Genomic DNA, 26,303 nt, shown 5'->3' with positions numbered 1-26,303 from the left:
TTTGCAGAACGGAAGTACGGGACGAAACCCCACGGAAGCACTCAGTAGTGCTTTTGTGGGTTTCAGTTCCGTGCTTCCATTCCGTATCTCCGGATTTGCAGACACATTGAAGTGAAAGGGTCCACATCAGTGATGCGGAAAGCCCCCTGAATGGTGCCCGAGTATTGCTGATCCGCAAATGCGGTCTGCAATACGGCAACGGGCTGCACACGTTCATGTGCAGGAGGCCTCACACAGTGACAACAGCCTTAAAAGGGGGTTCTGCACTTTGTTTAAACTAATCTATCCTCTGGATAGATCAGCTTCTGATCGACGGGGATCCGACACCCGGGACCCCCTCCCCCCGATCAGCTGTTTGAGAAGGCAGCGGCACTCCAGGAGCACTGCGGCCTTCTCACTGTTTACCGCTGGCCCAGTGACGTCACGACTAGTATCAACTTGCCTGGGCGGGGCTAAGCTCCATTCAAGTGAACGGAGCTTAGCCCCGCCCAGGCCAGTTGATACTAGTCGTGACGTCACTGGGCCAGCGGTAAACAGTGAGAAGGCCGCGCCGCTGCATTCTTAAACAGCTGATCAGCGGGGGTTCCTGGTGTTAGACCCCTGCCGATCAGAAGCTGATGATCTATCCAGAGGATAGATCAGTTTAAACAAAGTGCAGAACCCCTTTAATAAAAAATAAATAAAATATAAAAAAAACACACCACACATTCTCATGCAAACTCAGACTCCTTTCTCACATTCCCTTCTCCACAACTGGCTAATTTTGAGCACAGATAAGCAACAAAAGTCCTGGAACAGAGTCACAAACATTGGCCCTCAGATTCATCAATAGGTCAGCAAGGAGGAAGCGATTCCATGCACACCTTAGTAATAACACGTGCAAAACCCCAGGGGTGAACTCCCAAAAATCTACAGCTCTCCAATCTTAAAACAAACGTAGAGCCATATTGAGGACCTGTACACAAAGGCCTATGGCACAACACTGCACCAAGAAAGGCTGCAGACAGGAGACACTAGTCATGATAAAGTACCATCTGCTCATAGCTTGTCAGAGAAGTTTCTTCTACAATAGTACAATCACTTCCTTTTAGATGCTTTCATTTGGCTCATGTCAGTTAAATCATATGTTATGTCGCGTTATGGATGAAAGACTACTTGATTTTGATTATAAAACTCATCTTAATGCGCACTGTCAGTCTTCTATGAGGTGAGAGTAACAAGAATGTGCATTAGGAGAAACTTGCAATCTGGACAAGCTGCAAAAAGGCAGCTATAGCCTGCGCTGAACTCCTGTATATTTGGTGCTGGCTGGATCAACCACATATAGATGTACCAGTACCTTTTACCCAGACCTATGACTTGCAGCCATGGTGAGTAGGCCATATAGTACCGTAACAGAGCCTAAAGCTCTGTCCATCACAGAAAAAGAGAACTTTAAAAAAATCATTACAAACAATAGAATAGCAGGGACAAATATCCCATCACAGCCAAAATATATATAATATATATATATAATCATATATAAATTATATATACACACACACACACACACACACAGTATATATATATGTATATAAATATGCCTTCTTCCAATCCAGCAGGGATGGGGGCTTTTAGGAAAAGGGTGGGTGATATGGAGACGGGAGGACATGGCCTCTTAAGATCTTTTCCCTTTTTTTTGCATTTTATAGCCTAAGTGTTTAAGTCTGTTCTTGTCCCAGTCAAGTAAGGACAGGATTTCCTTGCTGACCACATAAAAAACCCCAAAGGGTCAATGAAGCTACACCCAGGTTGCAGATTCCAAAAACCAGTGGAGTCCAATGGGCTCTGAGGGGACATTTTTCTGTGTTTGATGGCAGACGCACATTGAACCCCACTCCATTTCTCTGGGGGTATGGGTAGCGGAGAGTTGTAGACAGATAACAGCAGTTCAGTTGAATATTTAGAGTTTTTCAGGAGATGGCACCCAAATGTGATGTCCAGAATGATCCTCAATTATCTGCTTGATCTTGTTATAAATGTCTTCCAATGACTCACCCTGTACAATGGCTGCAAAGGAGAGATTAAAATAAAGAGTTTAACAATAAAAGTAGACACTGCAGAACCACAGATTGCATTTGAATGCATCCCCCCCCCCCATGGACCTCTTTACTACATTAGGTTTTAAAGTACCAGTGTTATAACATAGTGGTGGCTTGAATAAGGTCAATAAAGGGTTTGTCAAAATAATTCAAAATCTTGAACAAGCCCCCGAAAGATGTACAATAAAAAAAGAAATGCTGCACTTAAATCCTTCTCAGGCACTGTTCTGTGTCGCCGGTCCAACCCTCCTGCTGCTGCTCGTTTGTATACTACAGTGTTGACGTGCAGGTATACAGCATGTGACCACTACGGTCAATCACTATCTTCAGTGACGCTGATTGAGAAGAGCATAAAAATTTCTTGCCCTGATTGCATGCCCTTAGAAAATTCAATCAGAACCCCCATGGACCAGAAGTGTGACACCCATTATGTGGCACATAACCATAACTGCTGAGTGCTGAAGTGCACATGATGGCTGGGAAGTCACACTCCTGTTCCACAGATGACGAGACCCCCAGTGCTACAAACAAAGCACCTATAATTAGGTAAGTGTCTTTCCTAGTCAAACTGTACACAATGAAGCGCCAGCTTTGATTGACAATAGCTATACATGCCAAATACATGAACAGAAGATTTCTAGCCGATAAGTGGATTTTCTCACACCCATGACAGCACCAGGAAAGCTACCACCTGAAGGAATAAAACTGGAAAAAACTCCACACAAAAAAAATAAAAAAATAAATATAAAACAAAACAACACAATCAAGAAAAAGTTGGATAAAAAAAAAAAGACTGCTGTCAGTTGTGAAAAAATAAAAAATAAAATATTACTAGTAATTGTAACTTTTCTTCCCCCAGTAGTAACAGTACGATTACAGGGATACCAAATACATAATTTTTTTTATGTTTTATGACTTTTGTGCAATAAACCCCCTTTTTTCTATCTTTAAAAGAAGAAAATCTTTTCGCATCACCACATCCCAAGACCCATAGATTTTTTCTTTTTTTTTTTCTTCTTTCTGTGGAGTTGTGAGGGCTTGATTTTTGGGGGATGACTTGAAGTTTTCATTGGTATCATTTTGGAATAAATTACGCTTTTTGACTGCTCATTCTTACGTTTTTTCGGTGGCAACAAAGAATAAAGTTAGCAATTCTGGCTTTTTTGTTTTACGTTCACCGTAGGGGATAATTTACATATAATATTTATGTAGCGCATGTTGTTACGGACGCGGCAATACCAGACATATGGGGGACATTTTCTTTTTGCAATTTTTTTTAATTGCAAAAATGGAACCCTTAAAATTTAGTGAAAGTGGCTCTTTTACAGTAATGTTTTTCAAAGATGTGCCTTTATTACCACTAAACAAAAAATTGGAGGAAGTTTGCCAAGCTTCATTGCACCAGAATGTAAAGAACATTGAGTAAAACAAATGTTGACACTTTACACCTACCTTCACAGGTGTAATGATCATATACCAATTTTTGCAACAATAGGGTGGCCTAAAGGTGACCCTGCTCCTTACACAGCTATCAGTTAAAAGCTATTCCTCTTTACCAGCCTCATGCACACTCAAGAACAAAGGATTAGGCACAATAAAATTCAACATGAGCAATTATTTTCCATGATATTTGCAGTTGGGGGACAGTTGGGATACCCCATATACAGTGGATGCTCAGCTGATCCTACTTAAATCAATTGATTCAGATGTCATTCATCTAATATGTAAGTACACATTACGAAAGAGAAATGCATTTAACATTACCTGTGAAAAACTCCCCAAACTCTTGCTCCAGTTTGGTAGCTTTATCAAACATTTTGTGAGCTTGTTCGAATGTCTGCCTCCGATTCATTTCCCTAATAAAAAACGGAACAAGTGAAACTGTGGCATTGACTTTGCTTTTTATAAAATGCGAAAGTTATAAAACCAGAACCAAAACTTCTAGAAAAGAGAAGCTCATCCAAACCTATATAAGTGAACAATTTGACCTGTTCCTGTACCTGAAATATACACTACTCACAAAAAGTTAGGCTTTCGGGTGAAATTTCTGGAGTTATGAGCCTCTACATGGCGACTCAGCTAATCATAGGTTTTCAAGGGGATTCAGATCTAGAGAAAGTGCAGGCTACTCAATTTGATGTGTCTTTATTCTAAAAAAGATTCTTGTTTTGGTTTATATTCTTAAACCATGTTCCAAGGCCTGTTTAACCCCTTCTGGCTCAAAGATGTATTACATCACTTAAAGCAGAGGATTAAAGAGCATTGGTCAGCATGATCAACCCTATTAAACGGGGGGAGAAAGAAAGAAAGAAAGAAAGACATCGGGGTGTGCGGTTCTCCTGAGGCGACTTCCCTATTAATGGGTATGTGATGGACTAAGGTAACATTTTATATGAGGGGTGTTTTCTGTGGATTTTCTACATATACTGTGATGCACTAACACTTATTTTCTACATACTGATTATTTATCCATTTTTGGATAAGGGATGTTTATCACTCCCTATATCCTATCCCCTTATATATGATAGTTGTATCAATATATTTCCCTCAGGTGTATACTGCACTTTAAAAAAAATAAAAATAATTACTTAATAACATATACTTAATAAAAACCATTATTAATTTAAGGCCTGTCTAGACTCCGCTTTCTTTGTGTAGGCGTTTCTGTTCCATGTTGAGTGGGCTTTTTGAGGGGGGGGGGGGGGGGTTGATGTGGCCCCATCATTGGTGTTGGGCCCTTATTAATGCAATTGTGAGTAACCGGTGTTTAATTAATCACTGCACTCAGACAGGTTTGGGGTTTATTTACTTTTATAGGCTGTTCCTTTAAAAAAAAAAAAAAAAAAAAAAAAAAAAAAAAGTTACATTTCCAGCTTAAAACAAGATTTGTATCTTTCCATTTTTGGTTATTTTAGGAGGATGTGTACATGTAACTTTAGACCTAAGTGGTATGAACTGTACACATGCTAAAATGTTAACTTTAAACGGTGTGGCACATACAGCTTTCTGCTTGTCACACTTTTACCCACTAATAACATTTATGCACTACTTATTAAAAACTACATCTTGACACAAAATTGCATGAATGTGTCTATAGTGCTGAATGGCATTTTGACAAGGTGCTGGGTGTCTACTTTTAGAGAGAGATGAGAGAGAAAGCAATAAGTGGTCACTTACATGAGTGCTTCTACCGATTTTGGTTTGATAAAAATAGCAATGGGAAAGAGTTGTGCTTGTTGTAGTCGTTTGATAGCATTCCCAGATACATCAAGAATGCAGTGCTTTCCCTGTGAACGACAGTACATTACAGCTTAAAGGGGTTATCCCATGACTAATGTAAAAGTGAAAATCAGACATCATATAGTAAATGACAATCTCTAACAAACCTAGAACCAGCCCTGTCCCTCACATGGATCCAGAGATCTCCCCATTCATTGCTCTGCTAGATTTAAGTCAAGCTGACAGCTCAGGGGGAGTGTCTTTTCTGCTGCAGCTAAAGGAAGGGGGGGGGGGGGGGGGGGGACGGCGCGTGTCTCAGCTCTCCCTATCCCAGCTCAGGAGGCGTGTCTCAGCTCAGGAGGCGTGTCTCAGCTCTCCCTATCCCAGCTCAGGAGGCGTGTCTCAGCTCTCCCTATCCCAGCTCAGGAGGCGTGTCTCAGCTCTCCCTATCCCAGCTCAGGAGGCGTGTCTCAGCTCTCCCTATCCCAGCTCAGGAGGCGTGTCTCAGCTCTCCCTATCCCAGCTCAGGAGGCGTGTCTCAGCTCTCCCTATCCCAGCTCAGGAGGCGTGTCTCAGCTCTCCCTATCCCAGCTCAGGAGGCGTGTCTCAGCTCTCCCTATCCCAGCTCAGGAGGCGTGTCTCAGCTCTCCCTATCCCAGCTCAGGAGGCGTGTCTCAGCTCTCCCTATCCCAGCTCAGGAGGCGTGTCTCAGCTCTCCCTATCCCAGCTCAGGAGGTAGTTGAAAGATGAGCATGTGAGGCTTTCTCCGTGAGTGGATCAAAGAAAGGGGAGAAAAAAAACTGTATTGAATAACTCAGTGGCTATGTGAAATGTTTAAAATCAGATCCAGGGGCTGATTTGAAAACTGTAGAATATTTTTCGTGGGAAAACCCCTTTAACCTCTTAAGGACATAGGGTGTACCTGTGTATTTCCGATCACCGCCAGAGCAGGCACTCTGGGACAATGCGGGGGGGGGGGGGGGGGGGGGGGGGGGGGGGGAAATTGGGGGGGCATTGCTGCGATCGCAATGCCCTGCGGTTTGCTGCGTTTCCGGGTTATTCGGGTCTCTGGGGACCAGATAGCCCGGAACAGGATGGTGATCGGTGGTGTGATAATACACCACCAATCACCATCCTGGGATCCTGAGAGGCGATTGTGACATTACCTCTCAGGATCGCTTCCGATTGACTGCAGGGCGGGCGTTTTAAATTATTGCAGCGCTCCTCTCCTCTCCTCCTTTCTCTGTGTCCAGGAGCGAGGAGGCTGCATCGATCTCCAGACCCAGCACCCCCTTCTGACCCTCCACAGTGCCATCTGGCACTAAAAGGTATTTAGGGAAAGGTTAGACTAAGCATGGATATTAAGGGAAAGTTTAGTGTGGGGGGGGTATGGAGTTAACTGTTACATCACCCTAATTTTTTTTCTGTGTACGCCGACTGTGGCCTGCACTCTTAGCACATCGCACACCCGACCACTGATCAGCCAGTTTGAATTTTATTTTTTTCAAATTTTGGGGCCTTTTTTTTTTTCTGTTCGTTTTAGGGATAAGTATGTGAACACCCATGCCCCCCCACACACGCACACTAAATAAAGATTTCCACACATGCACACACACACTCCCCTATGGCCCGCCGGATGTTCTGAGCCGAGGAGGCATACGCCCAGCTTGCCTCAGAGTCCCAGTGAGGACGAGGATGACCCCACTTTCCTTTTGTCATCTGCGTCCTCCTCATCATCTAGCGATGATGAGCCCCCGCCAGGCGAAGCAAGGGGACCGCCATGCCAGGGACTCTGTGGCATAGACTAGTACGAGCAGCTCTGGGGCTCGTACTAGTTTTCCGGCCCACCAGAGACCCCTACCGGTAAACTTGCATGGTGTACCCCAGAGCATTTTGAGCCTGCGATTCCTGATTTTGTTGGCCAAGCAGGAATCCAGATTCCCACAGTGGGCTTCACGGAATAGGACTATTTTAGTCTTTTTTTCAGTCACCACTTTGTGAATCTGATGGTGGAGCAAACGAACGTGTTCGCCCAACAGTTCATTGCTCAACACCCGGGTTCCTTTTTGGCTAGGGCCGGTGGCTTGACTCCGGTCAGTGCAGCCGAGATGAGGACGTTTTGGGGCCTCGTGCTGCACATGGGCCTAGTCAAAAAAAACAGTGTCAAGCATTACTGGAGTGGGGACGTACTGTACCAGAGCCCACTTTACAGTACGGCCATGACACATACCCGGTTTGAGACCATCTGGAAATGCCTGCAGATAATGCAGCAAGTCCCCCAGAATGTCCCCCCCCCCCCACTCTGGGTGTTAGCAGGAAACTTGTGTGGGACCTTATGCACCCACTGCTAGATAAAGGTTACTACCTGTACGTGGATAACTTATACTAGTATCCCCTTGTTCCAGTCCCTTGCCGCCAGATCCACGTCTGATTGTAGGACTGTGCAGAAAAATCAACGCGGCCTCCCTACCCACCCCCTCCAGGTACCTATCCCCAGGGATGAGACCCGTGCCCTTACCAGTGGAAACCTGTTGCTGGTCAGATATAAGGACAAGAGGGATGTCCTTGTACTGTCCACAATTCACGGTAACGGCATCACCACCGTTCCTGTGCGAGGTACCGCGGCAACGGTCCTCAAGCCCGATTGTAACGTCGACTACAATCGGTATATGGGAGGAGTTAATCTGTCTGATCAAGTCCTCAAGCCATATAATGCCATGCACGAAACCCGGGCATGATACAAAAAAAAAATGCAGTCTACTTGGTACAGGTTGCCTTGTACCACTCTTTTGTGCTGTCCCGGAGCGCTGGCAACACAGGGACATTCCTTCAGTTCTATGAGGCAGTCCTCAAGGCCCTGATCTTTTCTGACCGGGAAAGAGCAGGCCGGAGTACCTCGGGAACTGTAGGCGCCCGGATCGTCCCTGGCCAACACTTTTCAGGTGTGGTCCCCCATACTGGAAAGAAGGGACGGTCCCAAAAAAAGTGCAGAGTGTGTCGCAGGACGGGGATACGGAAGGACACCACCACTCAGTGTGACACGTGCCCCAATCATCCGGGCCTCTGCATTGACTGTTGCTTCAGGGAGTACCACACTTCCATGGAGTACTAAATTTATATTCCCCTTCCCCAATTTTAATTCCATTTAGCCACTGACAAACGAAAAATAAAATACAAAAAGTAGATAGTCAGGTCCATAAATATTGGGACATCGACACAATTCTAACATTTTTGGCTCTATACACCACCACAATGGATTTGAAACAAACAAGATGTGCTTTAACTGCAGACTGTCATCTTTAATTTGAGGGTATTTACATCCAAATCAGGGGAACGGTGTAGGAATTACAACAGTTTGCACATGTGCCTCCCACTTGTTAACCACTTAAGGACCACAGGTTTATACCCCCCTAGTGACCAGGCCCTTTTTTACAAATCGGCACTTCACAACTTTAACGGTTTATTGCTCGGTCATGCAACTTGGCACCCAAAATGAATTTTTCCTCCTTTTCTTCTTACAAATACAGCTTTCTTTTGGTGGTATTTGATTGCTGCTGAGATTTTTCGTTTTTCTGATATTAAAGTGTGAGAAGTAGTTTGGAATTCAAATGCGTAAAAATGCCCTGTGAAATCCTAAAGGTACTCATTGGAATTTGGGCCCCTTTGCGCACCTAGGCTGCAAAAAAGTGCAGAAGGAAAAGAAACGCTGTTTGGTCACCACATCCCATTTGAAGACCCCCTAATGCACCCGTAGAGTAGAAACTCCAAAAAATGACCCTATCTAAGAAACTACACCCCTCAAGGTATTTCAAAACTGATTTTACAAACTTTATTAACCCTTTAGGTGTTCATCAACAGATTATGGCAAATGGAGATGAAATTTCAGAATTTCTATTTTTGGTAACATTGCCTCACAAAAATGTAATATTAAAGAGGACTTGAATAAACTATGTGAACTGAGTATGCTGCCATGTAGAGCGGCGCCCGGGGATCTCACTGCACCTATTATCCCCGGGCGCCGCTCCATTCTCCAGTTTATAGGCTCCGGTATCTTCGCTCTGTATGTTATAGTAGGCGGGTCTTCCCTTGTTCTGTGGGCGTCTCCTTCTCCTAGGCTGCAGCGCTGGCCAATCGCAGCGCACAGCTCACAGCCTGGGAGGTTTTTTTCTCCCAGGCTGTGAGCTGCGATTGGCCAGCGCTGCAGCCTAGGAGAAGGAGACGCCCACAGAACAAGGGAAGACCCGCCTACTATAACTTAAGGAGCAAAGGTACCGGAGCCTATAAACGGGAGAACGGAGCGGCGCCCGGGGATAATAGTAAGTGGAGTGAGATCCCCGGGCGCCGCTCTATATGGCAGCATACTCAGTTCACATAGTTTATACAAGTGAAAGGTCCTCTTTAAGCAACCAAAAATCATATGTACCCTAAAAACAGTCCCAACAAAACTGCCACCTTATCCCGTAGTTTACAAAATGGGGTCACTTTTATGGAGTTTCTACTCTAGGGATGCATCAGGGGGGCTTCAAATGGGACATGGTGTAAATAAACTAGTCCAGTAAAATCTGCCTTTCAAAAACCACACGGCGCACCTTTCCCTCTACGCCCTACTGTGAGCCCGTACAGTAGTTTAGGGCCACATATGGGGTGTTTCTGCAAACTACAGAATCAGGGCAATAAATATAGACTTTTGTTTGGCTGTTAACCCTTGCTTTGTTACTGGAAAAAATTTATTAAAATGGAAAATTTGCCCAAAAAAAATATTAATAAAAAAAAATAAAAATTCTGAAATTTTATCTCCATTTGCCATCAACTCTTGTGGAACACCTAAAGGGTTAACAACGTTTGTAAAATCAGTTTTTGATACCTTGAGGGGTGTAGTTTCTAGAATGGGGTCATTTTTTGGTGGTTTCTATTATGTAAGCCTCACAAAGTGACTTCAGACCTGAACTGGTCCTTAAAAAGTGGGTTTTTGAAAATTTCAGAAAAATTTCAAGATTTGCTTCTAAATTTCTAAGCCTTGTAACGTCCCCAAAAAATAAAATGACATTCCCAAAATGAATCAAACATGAAGTAGACATATGGGGAATGTAAAGTAATAACTATTTTTGGAGGTATTACTATGTATTATAGAAGTAGAGAAATTGAAACTTGGAAATTTTTCAAAAGGTTTTGAAAATGTGGTATTTTTTTTATAAATAAAAATGAATTTTTTTGACTCCATTTTACCAGTGTCATGAAGTAAAATATGTGACGAAAAAAATCTTAGAATGGCCTGGATAAGTAAAAGAGTTTTAAAGTTATTCACACATAAAGTGACACTGGTCAGATTTGCAAGAAATGGCCTGGTCCTTAAGGTGAACTATGGCCGTGTCCTTAATGGGTTAACTTCACGGAAAAGATAAATGACAGATTAATCAACACTTACCCTTTCAGCCACTGCCCGTACAGACTGAATACTAGTCCCATAAAGGTTGTCATTAAACTGTCCGGCTTCTATAAATTTGTTGTCCTGAATGTCTTTTTCCATCTGCTCCCGAGAAGAAACAAAATGATAGTCTTGCCCATCAATTTCAGCCTCCCTTCGAGGTCGTGTTGTGTCTGCAGTGAGTAATTGATAAGCATTAGTAGGTCAGGAAGTTGCCTAAAAGGGTTCTGCACTTTGTTTAAACTGATGATCTATCCTCTGGATAGATCAGCATCAGATCGTCGGGGGTCCGACATCCGGGACCCCCGCCGATCAGCTGTTTGAGAAGGCAGCGACGCTCCAGCAGCGCCGTGGCATTCTCACTGTTTACCGCAGGCCCAGTGACGTCATGACTAGTATCAGTGGCCTGGGCGCGGCCAAGCTCCATTCCCTTGAATGGAACTTAGCCCTGCCCAGTTGATACAAGTCGTGACGTCACTCGGCCAGCGCTAAACAGTGAGAAGGCCGCGGCGCTGATTGAGCGCCCCTGACTTCTCAAACAGCTGATCGGCGGGGGTTCAGGATTTCGGACCCCCGCCGATCAGAAGCTGATGATCTATCCAGAGGATAGATCATCAGTTTAAACAAAGTGCAGAACCCCTTTAACAAAATCATAGTGGCTTTAAACAGACACACACTTACGTGGGACACAAGAACCAAACTTGTGAGGAAATTCAGAAATCAGGTCATCATTAATTCTATCCTTCAGTGGACCCAATATAATGACTGGTCTGGCGTAATGGACTAGGAACAAAATTACACCGCATTAGCAAATTTTCCAGAATACAGATCTAAATAAAAGACCACCAGTCGGAAACCCTTTCTCCACAGTATGCAGGCTGTCCAAGAATAGTATTTCGCTGTACAAATACCAAGAACTGCAAAGATTTTAACTACCTATGACAGTCACATTAAAAATGTAAAAACCTTTCTAAATATATGTCATTTTTATTGTAGATTTCAAAATGATGTCTAAAATAAATGTAGCTGGAGCACAAGTCAGGTGACAAGTGCATTTTAACTCCTCAGTGGCAGAACTTATTTTTGTCAGAAAACATATCAAAAGTCTTTTTTTATTGGTGGGGCTCTGAGTGCAGAGACCCTCATCATTAGTTTTGATGTTTCGTAGACCAATCACAATGAAGTGCTCTCTCCTCGCCACACATAATGGAATCAAGGCCAGCCCACAGACTTTCTATTGAGCCAGCGCTCTGCAGAAAGGAGTATGCAATATACGAGCACTTCTATTTCCTTGATCTAGCAATCGTGGGTGGTGTCACCGCACTCAGACCTCTGCCGATAAAAACGTTTGATAAGGGATTGTGACAAAGTTTTGGAAAATTTAGCAATCCTATAAGGACTAGTAACATTCTTTCCCTTGTGCGCCAGTCATTCTTTTCAGTGCAGCTGCAGGACAATTTTATAGGAAACATTTTGGGGTACATATGTATTATTTTACACTACTAGCACAATAAGGATGATAATATCCTTAATAATAATATGCCTCAGTATCATTGTTCCAGATCTGCCAGGCGGTGACTTGGTCCAGTCCAACTATAGACTCAATGTTTTGGCCAACAGGGGCTTGTCCTTCGGACGAAAAGTCTTGTCTGCAGCAGCCCCTCTCTAGTCTTGTTCTTTTGTTAATCCTCCTGCTTAGTGCCGTTGGGGAGGTGTATGGAAAAGATGATAATTACTCTTACCGGTAATTGGATTTTCCGTATAGCCTCTACAACGGCACTAAGCAGGAGGTTACCCCGCCTCCTAGGGACAGGAAACAATGCGGAGAACAAAGATTTAAAAAAGCCTCCTCCCTTTTACCTTCTCTAGTAAATTTTAAATTTGGGAGCAAACAAATACATGAACGAAATTTAAATGAGAAAAGACAGACAAGATAATTTGGGTGGGAAATCCCAGTGTCGTTGTGGAGGCTATACGGAAAATACAATTACCAGTAAGAGTAATTATCATCTTTTCCATACACCTCCCCAACGGCACTAAGCAGGAGGATTAACAAAAAGAACAAGACTAGAGGGGCTGCTGCAGACAAGACTTTTCGTCCGAAGGACAAGCCCCTGTTGGCCAAAACATTGAGTCTATAGTTGGACTGGACCAAGTCACCGCCTGGCAGATCTGGAACAATGATACTGAGGCATTTTCTGCCCATGAAGTTGACATTGCTCTAGTTGAATGTACTTTCAAACATGAAGGTAGAGAGAGCCCTTATCCTTTTTATACCATAGAAATTGTCCTTTTTATCCTGCGTATTGGACTAGAAGACGATCAGACTTCCTCAGATTTTTAGTGGCCTCCAGATAAGCCAGGACATATCCCTGGACATCCAGGTGGTAAAACTTCTTTTCGGCAGCCGATTTAGCCTTAGGGCAAAAGGTGGGCAATTATATTTCTTGCTGGCAGTGAAATTTTGAGAATGCCTTTGGTAAGAAAGAGGGCTCATGTTTCAGTATTATCCTATCATCCAGAATATTGAGATAAGAGGTCTACAGGACAATGCTTGTATTTCCCCTATTCTTTTAGCCAAGGTGATGGCTATTAGAAAAGTGTTTTTTTTTATGGATAAGAGCCTGAGAGTGATTTCATCAAGAGGTTCAAAACGAGGATCCATAAGGGCTGAGAGGACTAAGTTGAGATTCCAAGGAGGGATCGTAGACATGATAGTAGGATGCAATCTACAAGACCCTTTAAAAAAAAAAACTTTAGAGATTTTTGATTTGATAGACCGTTCAAATTCTAGGCAGTAAGATTCAAATGGTTGATCGTTGGGTGCAGGGCCGGACCCTGAAAGAGAAGGTCTGGGATCTGAGGAAGGATGCAGAAATCCCCTTTTGAGAGATTTAGAAGCAGGGGAAACCACAATCTCTTTGGCCAATATGGGGCTATTAGAATCACATGAAAGCCCTCTTCGGCTACCTTCATCAGGACCCTTGGTATCAGTTGGATTGGAGGGAAGGCATATAGAAGTACCACTGGCCAGGGACCCGAAAATGCATCCACTCTTGTTGGATTGTCTTTGAACGAGAGGGAATAAAATATATCTGTCTGCTTGTTTTTCTTGGAAGCAAAGAGATCTAGGCTTGGAGGACCCCATCTCCTGCAAATTTCCACAAAGATAGACTTGTTGCGACTCCACTCTCCTGGATTCAGTTTTTCTCTGCTCAAAAAATGCGCTAATGTTTTCTTCTCCTTTTAGATGGACTGCAGAAATTGATCTTATGTGTATCTCTGCCCAGGAGAAGATGTGGAACGCAATCTGCCAGAGGTTTTTGCTCTTTGTGCCCCCTTGCATGTTTAGATATGCTACTGTGGTCCTGTTGTCTGACAGGATTTTGACATTTTGCGAGTGGATGGTTGGGGAAAGCGCTTTCAGTGCCAGAAGCACTGCTAGCAACTCTTGAATTTGAGGATAGAGGGAGGAGATCTGGATCCCAGACTCTGTAGTAGCTGATTGTTGCAGTGGGCTCCCCAACCAGAAGCGCTTGCGTCTGTTGTGATGATAACTTGGTCTGGTGACCGCCATGGTACCCACTGGTTCAGATTCTGTGGGTTTAAACCACTACCATAGAGAGTTCTTTACTCGAGAGGGAAGAGTCACTGTCTTGTCTAGTGAAAAAGCACTTCGTTTCCAGGACCTCAGGAGGAAGTTTTGAAGAATCCTTCCGTGGAATTGAGCCCATTTGACTGCTGGTATCGTCGAAGTCATCAACCCTAGAATTTCCATGATTTTTCAAAAGTATACCTTCCTGAGCAGATGAAATGATGAGATTCTTGCTATCATCCTTTTGTTGCGGAATGAAGGACGTCATCTGATGGGAGCCCAACTGAATTCCCAGAAAGATTTTTCTCCTGCTCGAGGTCTACATCTAGCTTCCAGCCCAGCGACTGGAGGGTGCTCAGCACTACCTGTAGGTGTTCTCGTAGTAGAACCTCGGATGACACCGAGATGAGAAAATCGTCCAGGTACAGAATAAATATATCTCTTTTTGATGAAAGACGCTTGAGATTTATGCCACTAACTTGGTAAAAATCCTCGGGGCTAACGAGAGAGCGAAGGGTAAAACCTGGAACTGCAGATGGACAAGTTGGTTTTCCAAAAAGATTGCGAACGAAGAGACTTTTGGCGATTGGGGTAAATGGGCACATGATAGTATGCATCTGACAGATCTAGGGTTACCATGTAGCAATCCTGGGTCAGCAAGTTGGTCAATTTTACTGCCATAATCTTGAACTTCTTGTATTAGATGAATTTGTTGAGATGTCTCAGAGTGATAATAGCTCGGAAGGAGCCATTCATTTTTTCTCCAGGAACACCGGGGAATCTGATTTCTTCCCAGGCTGTGATGAACCCTTTTAACCTTCCCCCCACAGGATTTCTGTTTCATAAACTGGACTGCTTTGAGGATTTATCTTGGTTAAAGAGGAACCCCCTACCTCTAGAGGACTGCCAAGAGCCTGAACTATCTCATTTCCTTTGATCCATCCTGCCCCTTTTCTGACTACAAAAGGAACGTTGCTGCTGAAAGAACTTGGTTTCAGAAGGGAATCCTTTTTTCGGTCGGAAGCTTTTTCCAAAATGTCATCCAATACAGAACCAAAGAGTCTGTCTCCTTCACAAGGGATACCATAAAGTCTGCTCTTGGAAGTGGTATCTACCGACCAGGATCTTAACCAGACAGACCTTCTGTTGGTATTTGAAAGAGCCGCAGATCTAGTGGACAACTTGACTAGGTCCGTGGAAACGTCAACCAAAAATTTTGAGGCTTGTTTCAATACCAGCAGGGAAGATTAGATCTTCTCTAGGGGTGCCTGAAACCAAATGTTCCTTCAACTGGGCTGTATGTATGTGGCTGCTATACTAGGTCTCAACAACAAGGTATTTGTGTCCCAAGATCTCTTAAGAACAGAGTCACTTTTTATCCATTGCATCTCTTAATAATCCTATGTCCTCAAAAGGGAAGGATGACTTTTTGGATATCCTGGCTATGGGAGCATCCACTCTCGGGGTTTTGCCATAGTGATCCGAGTCGACCTCCTTAAAGGGATACTTCCTTTTAAATACTTCAGAAGTTCCTGATCTATTTTCTGGGTCTCTCCATTCATCAGAGATGAGCTTTTTGAGGTCATCATGGACTGGGAATACTCGTTTTCTTCCTATCTCCTAGCCCTTTAAACATTTGATCTTGAATTCTTTGGGCTTCATTTGATTCTTCCAGGTTCATGGTGGCTCTAATGGCTTTTAGGAGCGAATCTGTCTCCTCGATGGAACATAGGGGTCTGCCCGCTTCATCTTCATTAGAGGTGGAATCAGAATCTGAAGAATAATTTTCTTCATCAAAATCTAAATCCAAATCCATATGAGATTCCGGATTTGATCTGGATGTAGAGGGTTTTTGTGGTATAGCGGCCATCTTAGATTCAATGGCCGAGCTGACCTCTTCTTTATACAGAGTTTTCAGGCTATCCATTAGAGAAGGGGCCTCTTCTGACATGATTTTTTCTATACACTTTTGACAGTGTTTTTTTTTTTACTGTGACCTGCTGTCTTTTGCAGATAGTGCACGTCTTCCTTAATGTAGATTCCCCACTTTTCCCGGCATCTCTGCCCTTCAAATGTAAAAATGACCCCTTACTATGGAGTAATGATTTAATGTGGGGAACCTCCACCAGAAAAAAGCAACATCCCAAGTGTATAAATATAAAAATTTCTCCCCACAGGAGGCTTACCGGGCTGAGGGCCTTAGGAATGTCGGAAGAATTTTCAGGAGGCAGCGACATGCTTTTCTCAAGGTGCAGGATGCGATCGTACTGCGCACGCCATCCCGATTCCATGTCGGCATTTTTTAAGCTAACTTCCAGGTCACGTGGTACACGGCCGCACGCCATGCCAGCACACTCTCTCCCAGTTGTGAACACCTCTCGCGGGACTTCGGCCCTCTGAGACCCCCGTGCCGCCAGCAAGTCTTCTAGTAAAGCTCCACAGGAGCACAATAGCCCGGGGCTGCCTGCAGCGCAGGGCTTATGCCAAACCAAGCGGAGGGAGCGGTATCTCGTCCCAGATCCCGCTACTCTGCTTCAGACCTCCTGAAGATCAGGGAATACCTACCAAAGGCTGAGCGATAGCCTTCAGCAGGAGGGAACCCCTGCTAGTTCTCCACTTCGTCCCGAGGGACAGGAAACAACTGGAGAAGGTAAAGGGGAGGAGGCTTTTAAATCTTTGTTCTCCACGTTGTTAGTGCCGTTGGGGAGGTGTACGGAAAAAACACGTTCTTTTACAAAATAATTTGCTTAGTGTCACCACAGTCCAAAACCCATAATATTTTAATTGTCTACACTGAGTAACTGTGTAAGGGATTGTTTTTTGCAGGATGATTAGTAGTCTTCATTGGTAACATTTTTTGACTGCCATTTATTCTGTATTTGGCAGATAAGATAAATAGGAAACAGCAATTCTGTTACTGTGTCTTCGTTTTTTTCTAATGTTTTCAGTGACTCATAAATAACATTAAAGTGTAACTGTCATTTGAACAAAAAAAAATGTAAGGGGCTGTCACCAATAACTTTTGTAGTATACTTTATTAGGATATCCTGTAGTTTTATGAAAAAAGCTGCCTCTAAAGCGCCCCCTTAGCAACACTGATGAGTGCTGCCTAGGAGAATCAGCCTTTAACACTCTACTGACCGCTCCAGTGCTCTGACTGTATGCGTTTGAGGTATTACATTCTTCTTTCAGAATGGGTAGCAATTAGGGGGAGACATTCTTTACTTATAGCACTCAATGTCCTATCAGAATGGTTTTCATTTGCCCATTTTGTTTCATTATGAAGCTCAAAGATTAAAAAAGTGATTATTTGCCTTATTGGGAACAGCAGTATGGAACATGTTGAGAGATATATATATATATATATATATATATATAATAAAAAAAAGCCGCCGTAAAGCACATTTACTTACTTTCTTGTCTAGTCACTGGCTCATATGAAAGAATAGTGTCTTCTTGTCCCTCTGTAGAGCAAAGTAAACCATTCTCATTAGGGAAAAAATGGATGAAAGTGACAAAAAACTACCATGCATATGATTTACAGTGACTTACTGGAGCTGCTCTCGCTGTCACTGGTATTTGATGTCACAGCTTCTGTAAAGTAAAAGAAAACTGTTAATAAGAGATAGAGAACCAAACAAGTCACAAGGAAAGCAATAAACAGACAATACAGGGAAGGGCTGGGTAACAGAAAACGCACTAAGAACACCAAGCTCTACAAAGCAGCTCTACCTAGATATCTACACCATCTATGCTAGTGCATCTAACAATTATTGGTGGTGGAAGCTGTCCAAATTACATATTCAATCTGGGATAGCATGCAGAGCTTATGAAGCTTAATGTTAACTATAAATGTTACTTTCTTTAATGGTTTAAGCCTTTTAAACATTACGGACACCACATCACCAATTGGCACAAACTGATGAAATCCAGTTCAGAACAATTTCCTAATGTTCAAGCTAAAGCTTTGTTCACATCTATGTTGAAGCCTTCGCCGCAGATTCCATAAAAAATGCTGGGCAAAATAAGTACGTAATAGCACAAATAGTGCAAGAGATTGACTTTTTATTCCAAATACAAAACCACTTTTAAACATGAGACTAGTGAGGTGGTAACTGTCCCGTACAATAAATGGCAGGGGAACAGAGTGGATATCTACATACCTGTCTACCTCGAAGCACTCATCTATGCTGCAACAGATCCTTTTATGCATAATACATACCACAAAGTATCCTGTGCCCCCTTCCCAGACCTAACAGGACATGCCCCAAAGCAGACAACCCAACTAACAGCAGCTTTCTCACACTGAGGAACTTACTCAGACTCTTTGATCCATAATAATCGTCACTTAAGCCAGGGAAGTCCTGATATTACAGACAAGAAAGAAGAGAAAGACAGAGACAGTGAGAGACAGCCAGCTAGAGACAGCGTTAGGAAAAGCTACCCAAAAGAAAAAAGTATTACACGTCGCCTTCTCCTTAGGTGACAAATATGGAAAAGTAAAAGGAAACTTGTCCAAAAGGAGGAAGATGCAACTGACCCCATTAATATATCCGCATTAGAAAGTGCCACAGATTACTGAAAAAAAAAAAAAAGGAGTACAACAAAGGAGAGGTGAAAGAAAAGATCAGGAACGTCAAAAACCCACTGGCTCCTTTTAGAAAATGAATTAAATAAAAAGTTTGGAGCAATAATACATCTATATGGTTACAGAAAGGTGTGTATTAATCATCTTATACATGGCATAAATATAGCATTCTAATCCATGTATATGGCACCTGTGTAATATCTCACATCTCAATATATCAAAAGGCAGCTCTTCTGATCAGCATATATAGAAAAAATACCGCAGGCAGCACATACTAGAGATAACAAGAGTCCATAAAAGGGTATAGCTACCAAACATCAGCACAAAATGGTAACAAAACCATATTCTCTGACAAGTGGTAATCCACAACACAATACACCTCCATAATAAACTTGCAGATACTGGCACAGTACTCAGAGACATGTGCCCATCACCATGAAAGCAGAATGCTTGCACAGAACACAATGTGTGCCACAATAAACCAAATGGCCCCTACTCCTGTCCCATGTCATCATTAGAAAGCATTAATGGGGTCACCTAGGACTATAAATGTATGGCTTATCTTCATGAGATCATTGGGGGGGGGGGGGGGGGGTCAACCCTCCGCACCCCTTGCTGATCAGCTGTTTGAGAAGGCCCTTCATAGTTCACTAGGCACAGCTCAGTGCCATTCACTGGAATGTACTGAGCTGTAATAACAGGCACAACTAAAAGTAAAACATGCTTAGACAGTCCTGGGGAACTTTGTTAGGCCTAGAGATCTTGGAGAGGCAGGGACAGGACAAGGTGAGCCCCCCTTCCTTTCCTTTGTCCGCCACACTATCGCCACTGATTGAAGTGTCTAGAGGTTAAACAGCCAGTAGCAGATTTCTCTCAGCCTTCTGGTGCTGGAGTAACAGCCATGCTTCAGTGAGTAATCAAATGAGCACAGAAGCTGTACCCATGTAATCCCCATCACGTACATGTAAGTTGGGAGGTAAGAAAGTCACCCTTACCACATCGTACATATGCATGATAATGCGGGATGGGGTCAAAGAGGTTGGCTAGTTTCTATTACTAGCTACACATGTACACAGCTAGTAATAAGAGTTATTAAACTATCAGCACGGATGTCTGAGAGGACTAGTTCATGTTTACACATAGGTCTCCTGACCCGCGTGCTGGGAACATGGCCACTGATGGATGGTTCTGTCTATCAGCAGCCTCCATTCACTTATGTTGGGGATAGTTTAATAATGCTCATTACTACATGCATGCCCATGCAGCTAGTAAGGAGATTTGCAGGAGAGGCTTCTAGGGCTGTACAGTTGCCTAAGCAAACAGATCTCCCATCCTTCCACAGATCACAGGATAACTGGAGGTACTAAAGGAACTGGTCATCAAATCAGAGCGTGAGCAGCACCTATTGTGCCATACCAAACTATCACATAAAGAGACAAAGGAAACAGTGTCTGGCGGGCGTTAACCTGCATGAACAGTAGAATGACTTTTAAAATGCATTATATTACACGAGACATTATTATACTGTGCAGCATATCCCATCATTGCCACACGTAAATACATAGAAGGATATTGTTGGAAATTTTCAAATTATTGAAAACGCAGGAAAGTTTTAAAATCAACTTGGTCTGCCCTATCAGATTTTGTTTGTTCTTCATGGGCTCCTACATGCACTGATGAATCTCACCTAAACTTGGCCCCTATACTCTTCATGATCCAACTTCAAATACTGGGGGAGTTGTCAAGTCAAGGGTTCTAATAAAGTAATAGTTTTTTGATGCATTACTGTGGAGGCACTGCCTGTCATCCCAAAGCAACCAATCACAGCACAGATTTATTTTAACACATCACTACTTCGGGTACATTCATACGATGGATTTTAAAAATCTGCGTACAAAATTCAGCACAGATCTGTGCACGTTTTTACGTGCAGTTTTTGATGGGGGTTGTTTGATGCTTCCCATTCATTTCAATGGAGATTCAACATGGATTCCAGCCCAAGATCGGGCATGCTGCTTCTTTTTTCCCCCACATGAAAAAAATACTGATACTTCCCATTGAAATGAATGGGAGGCTGTTTTGAGGAGTTTTTGGGAGATGGCTTTGAGGTGTGTGAACTGGACCTTACAATGTTTACCAACCTGTGGCTCTCCAACTGTTGCAGAACTACAATTCCTATTATGCCCTAATGGCTGGAGTCTGTTGAGGTATGATGAGAGTTGGACATTTGTAACAGGGGAGAGCCACAGGTTGAATGAACATGGGTCTACAGAATTCTACGCAGTGCAGTATCTTACCTCTTAACATTTGAAAAGGCTAAGAGACAATAGTAGTGGCACACCCATATTGCCCCCATAAGTACTCCCCTGTACTATTAAAATAAATGAATACTCCACCTGGGGTCCTTTCCCCAATGACTGGAGAACATCCTGCACTCCTTAGTGACACATTGTGTAGAAGGAGCATAGAGGCCAATCTGCACCCCTCCTACACAGCCCAGCAAGCATGATGTGCCACCGCATCGCACTTGAGGCTGGGGAGAGCACAGGCCGTGAATGGTGACGCAGGGACCTTTACTATTGCATTTAACCATATCCGCTTCTCAGGATGCAGAAACCGTTGAAATCGGGACATACCTCAGCTGTTCCAGGACCGTTGGGAGGTTTACTGTAGTAAAATGAATGATGAGCTGTGATTGGTTTCTATGGGCAACAAACCGTTTATCTTTTAGACTGCACATGCAGGAAGATGAGAGGCAGACTGAAATGCAGGGGAGATGTAAAACCCAACAGACTATGCACAAGGGCACCCCCAAAACATGTGTATTTACCAGGGGAAGGGAAGCGGGTGGAGGAAAATGCACTTATCGACTAGAGCAGGGATGGCCAACCTGCGGCTCTCCAGCATGCTCAGACTGCCTATGGCTATCAGCCTACAGCAGGGCATGGTGGGAATTGTAGTTTTACAACACCCGGAGAGCTGCAGGTTGGCCATCCTTATCCTATGGGGACAAAAGGATCAGGCAAAAATATTCATTTCGTTCAATCCTTCTCTCTCCCGACATTGTCAGTGAGAGTTGGAAGCTCCCCATACACAAACCCGTAGAGGACCTCCACCGTACATGTACGGCACTGGTGGACGTGACTTAAAGGGGTTGTCCGGGTTAAAACGGCTAGGGCAGAGCTAAAACCCGCCCATCAGAGCCGGTGACGTCACCGAACACACTGCAGTGTGTTATTGAAAACAAAAAAAAGAGCCCGTGCCCTGCACGATTTAGCGCAGGGCAAGGGAGCGCATCGGAGCATGAGATGCTCCGATGCTAGCCTCAGGGGGGCTGCCTGGGTGAAAAAAAGGGTATGTCCGGGTTCAGCTCTGAACCCGGACAACCCCTTTAAGGACCAGTGCTGTACGTGTACGGCGGGATGATCGGGCGGGTGGAGGAGCTGTGCCCGCCCGATCAGCGGCACGGACCCGGCAGTCACTGACAGCTAGGCCCCTGCTGCTTACGCTAGCATCGGTGAAAACACTGATGCCAGCATATTAACCCCTTTTACACCGCGGTCAAAGCTGACCGCGGCATGCAGAGGGTTTGCGGAGGGTACGGGTGCCCTCGGCATCTCCATTGGGTCTCTGCGCTGCAGTGACGGGTACCCGATGGCAGAGAAGGCATCGGGGCATGCCTTCCACAGAAGCCTATGAGATCCAGCCCTTTAGGCTGGGTCTTACAGGTAGGCTGTTAGTATACAAGCTGACAGTCAATGCATTACAATACAGGATGTATTGTAATGCATTACAAAGGCAAACAGACATATTGGGTATTGGTATCCGTAACGACCGGCTCTATAAAAATATCACATTATCCACCCCCTCACCTGAACGTCGTAGAAAAAATAAAATCTGTGCTAAAACCACAATTTTTTGTCACATTACATCACAAAAAGTGTAATACCAAGCGATCAAAAAGTCATACACATCCCAATATAGTACCAAACAGTCATCTCATCCCGCAAAAAATGAGACCCTACCTAAGACAATCACCCAAAAAATAAAACTATGGCTCTCAGAATATGGAGACACTAAAACATGATTTTTTTTTTGTTTAAAAAAAATGCTTTTATTGTGTAAAACTTAAATAAAAAAAAAGTATACATATTAGGTATCGCCACGTCCGTAACAACCTGCTGTATAAAAAGATCACATGAAATCACCTGTTAACACCGTAAAAAAAAAATAAAAAAATAAAAACCATGTCAAAAAAGCCATTATGTAAAACTGAAAAACAAAAAAAGTTGTCATATTTGGTATTGTCGTGTCTAACAACCTGCTCTATAAAAATAGCACATGATCTAACTTGTCAGATGAACATTGTAAAAAACTGATTTTTGTTACCTTGCCTCACAAAAATTGTAATACAGAGCAACTAAAAATCATATGTAACCTAAAACAGTACCAACAAAACTGCCACATTATCCTGTAGTTTCCAAAATGGGATCACTTTTTTGAGGTTTCTACTCTAGGGGTGCATCAGGGGGTCTTCAAATGTGATATGGCAACTTAAAATTGTCCCAGTGAAATCTGCCCTCCAAAAACCATATGGCGCACTCCTTTCCTTCTACGCCCTGCCATGTGCCTGTACAGCAGTTCACAATCACAAATGGGGTATTTCTGTAAACTACAGAATCAGGGCAATAAATACTGCCTTTTTTTTTGGCTGTTAACCCTTCCTTTGTTACTGAAAAATATATAATAATAAAAAAATAATAATAATGAATCAAAATGGAAAATCTGCCTAAAAAGGGAAATTTTTTAATTTAATCTCCATTTTTCTTTAATTTTTGTGGAACACCTAAAAAGGGTTAACAAAGTTTACAAAATCTGTTTTGAATACCTTGAGGGATGTGGTTTCTAAAATGGGGCCATTTATGGGTGGTTTCTTTTATGCAAGCCCCACAAAGTGGCTTCAGACCTGAACTGGTCCTTAAAGTGGGTTTTGAAAATTCTGAAAAATTTCAAGATTTGCTTCTAAACTTCTAAGCCTTCTAACGTCCCTAAAAAAATATAATGGCATTGACAAAATGATCCAAACATGAAGTAGACATATAGGGAATGTAAAGTAATAACTATTACATGAGGAATCACTATCTGTTTTAAAAGCAGAGAAATTGAGATTTGGAAAGTTGTGAATTTCTTAAGTTTTTAGGTAAATTTGGGATAGATAAAAAAAAAATAATAATATTGACTGAAATTTACGAGAAAATTTACGAGAAAATAATCTCAAAATGGCTTGATATATAAAAGCGTTTCAAAGTGATTACCACATAAAGTGAAACGTCTCACACAATTTCCAAAAAACGGCCTGGTCCTTAAGGTGAAATATGGCAGGGTCCTGAAAGGGTTAAGCTGTTGGCAGAAACTGACAATAACAGCAGGTTCAGCCAACATACACAATACATGTTTCCTTTACCTATCTAATTGGTCCAAAGACAACAATAAGTATTTCTAGGAAAGAATGGCTTTAGAAAATATTTATATAGATAGATGTACATCCAGGGAACGTGAGGTACATACGCTAGTAATGTTCATTTCAGCACGGTATACTGCGCACAAACACATACCACTGTATGCAGAATTACAATAGTGGGAAGTAGATTCCCAGGTAAACTGCATAACTGCAAAGTATATGATCCACTACAAATCATGTATTAACCTGAATACACCTATATTAGTTGCGCCGCCAACTGCAACTTTTCCCCGCTCATGCCAGGACTAAAAAAAGTTGGCAAGGCACGGGCGTGGAAGGGGACGTGCCTGTAGCCCTGTCTCATCATTTTATACACCTAGTTTAGGTGTAGAAAATGGTCTAAAATGTAAGACAGCTAGGAAGTTGGTTTACATTTCGAAGTGGCACTGGATGCACCGAAATTATCTAGAGGCCGACACCTCCACATAAAGTCAGTGTTCCACGGCCAGTACAGGGGCTTTATTAAAGGGTTTCTGTCACCCCACAAAACTCTTTTTTTTTTGGATAGTTAGATTCCTCATAGCGCGATATAGGAGAATATAATAGTCTTACTTACTTTCATGCGGCCGATTCTTTATAAAACGAAGTTTTATAATATGTAAATGAGGGCTCTACCAGCAAGTAGGGAGTCTACTTGCTGGTAGCCGCAGCAGAAAACCGCCCCCTCGCCGTGTTGATTGACAGGGCCAGCCGTGATCTCCTCCTCCGGCCGGCCCTGTCAGTAATTCAAAAATCGCGCGCCTCTGGTCATTCGGCGCAGGCGCTCTGAGATGAGGAGGCTCGTCTCCTCAGCACTCCCTCAGTGCGCCTGCGCCGATGACATCACCGAAAGAGAAGACGTCACTGCAGCAGAGCTGTGTTTGCCAGGAGCGAGTCCCTCTAAAAGTGATAGTGTCTGTCTTCTATGGCCCTGGTCCTTCCCTTCCTGCCTGCAAGCTGCACATTGATCTCTAAAAGCAGGCATTAGGGCAAGAAGAAATATACATTACTGTATGATGGCCACAAGACTATTATACTGAGGGGGGGGGGGGGGGGCTTCAAAAATTGTTGTCCTGACTCCTTACAGTATATAACGTCTCCTTGTGGCTGCCCCCCATACAGTATATAACGTCTCCTTGTGGCTGCCCCCCATACAGTATATAACGTCTCCTTGTGGCTGCCCCCCATACAGTATATAACGTCTCCTTGTGGCTGCCCCCCATACAGTATATAACGTCTCCTTGTGGCTGCCCCCCATACAGTATATAACGTCTCCTTGTGGCTGCCCTCCATACAGTATATAACGTCTCCTTGTGGCTGCCCCCCATACAGTATATAACGTCTCCTTGTGGCTGCCCTCCATACAGTATAACGTCTCCTTGTGTCTGCCCCCCCCCCCCATACAGTATAAATTCTCCTTGTGGCTGCCCCCATACAGTATAACGTCTCCTTGGAATGCTATAGTTCTGTTTTTGGGCCTTTTGGTTGGTCAGTGGTCAGAAAATACATGTGTGTGTATTTTATTGTTAAAATTAGTATCGGTAATTGGTATCGGTGAGTACTTAAATAAAAGTATCGGTACTCGTACTCAGTCTTAAAAAAATGGTATCGGGACATCCCTACTGACAAGTAGAGTAGAGAGAGGAGGATGAGGCAGCTCTTTACCTCAGTGTTGTGAAGTAACTTGTCCTGCTGTGGGATTAGGACAGGTTTTGTGTACTAATAGGATGGCGGCCATTTTATTTCTCCTAATGATTGCTCCCTAGACAAAAGGAGTCATTATAACTAATGAAAGGTATTTGGGAATATATTTATCATAAAGTAATTTAAGTATTTTCACTTTCTTAATTCCCAGAGAACCCCTTTAAGAGCGGCATCTAAAATGCTGATCTTAA

At 43.2% G+C, this 26,303-nt stretch overlaps 1 protein-coding gene across 5 annotated transcripts in view; it reads right to left on the bottom strand.

The window, feature by feature from the left end:
- DLG3 (discs large MAGUK scaffold protein 3) overlaps window positions 1-26,303 on the bottom strand; it is a 533,344-nt gene that overhangs the window by 15,327 nt on the left and 491,714 nt on the right. For all 5 annotated transcript variants that reach the window (XM_040442126.1, XM_040442127.1, XM_040442130.1 and 2 more), the window contains 7 exons: window positions 17,873-17,914; window positions 17,734-17,784; window positions 11,407-11,508; window positions 10,726-10,898; window positions 5,259-5,368; window positions 3,846-3,937; window positions 698-2,049 (listed from right to left, as the gene is read on the bottom strand). In XM_040442126.1, the coding sequence (XP_040298060.1) occupies window positions 1,943-2,049; window positions 3,846-3,937; window positions 5,259-5,368; window positions 10,726-10,898; window positions 11,407-11,508; window positions 17,734-17,784; window positions 17,873-17,914 (677 nt within the window). In that variant the 3' untranslated portion in view covers window positions 698-1,942. The remainder of the gene's footprint in view (window positions 1-697; window positions 2,050-3,845; window positions 3,938-5,258; window positions 5,369-10,725; window positions 10,899-11,406; window positions 11,509-17,733; window positions 17,785-17,872; window positions 17,915-26,303) is intronic.

Source organism: Bufo bufo, chromosome 8 (assembly GCF_905171765.1).
Source record: "Bufo bufo chromosome 8, aBufBuf1.1, whole genome shotgun sequence".
NCBI lineage: Eukaryota > Metazoa > Chordata > Amphibia > Anura > Bufonidae > Bufo > Bufo bufo.
This window is presented reverse-complemented; position numbering and strand designations above follow the sequence as displayed.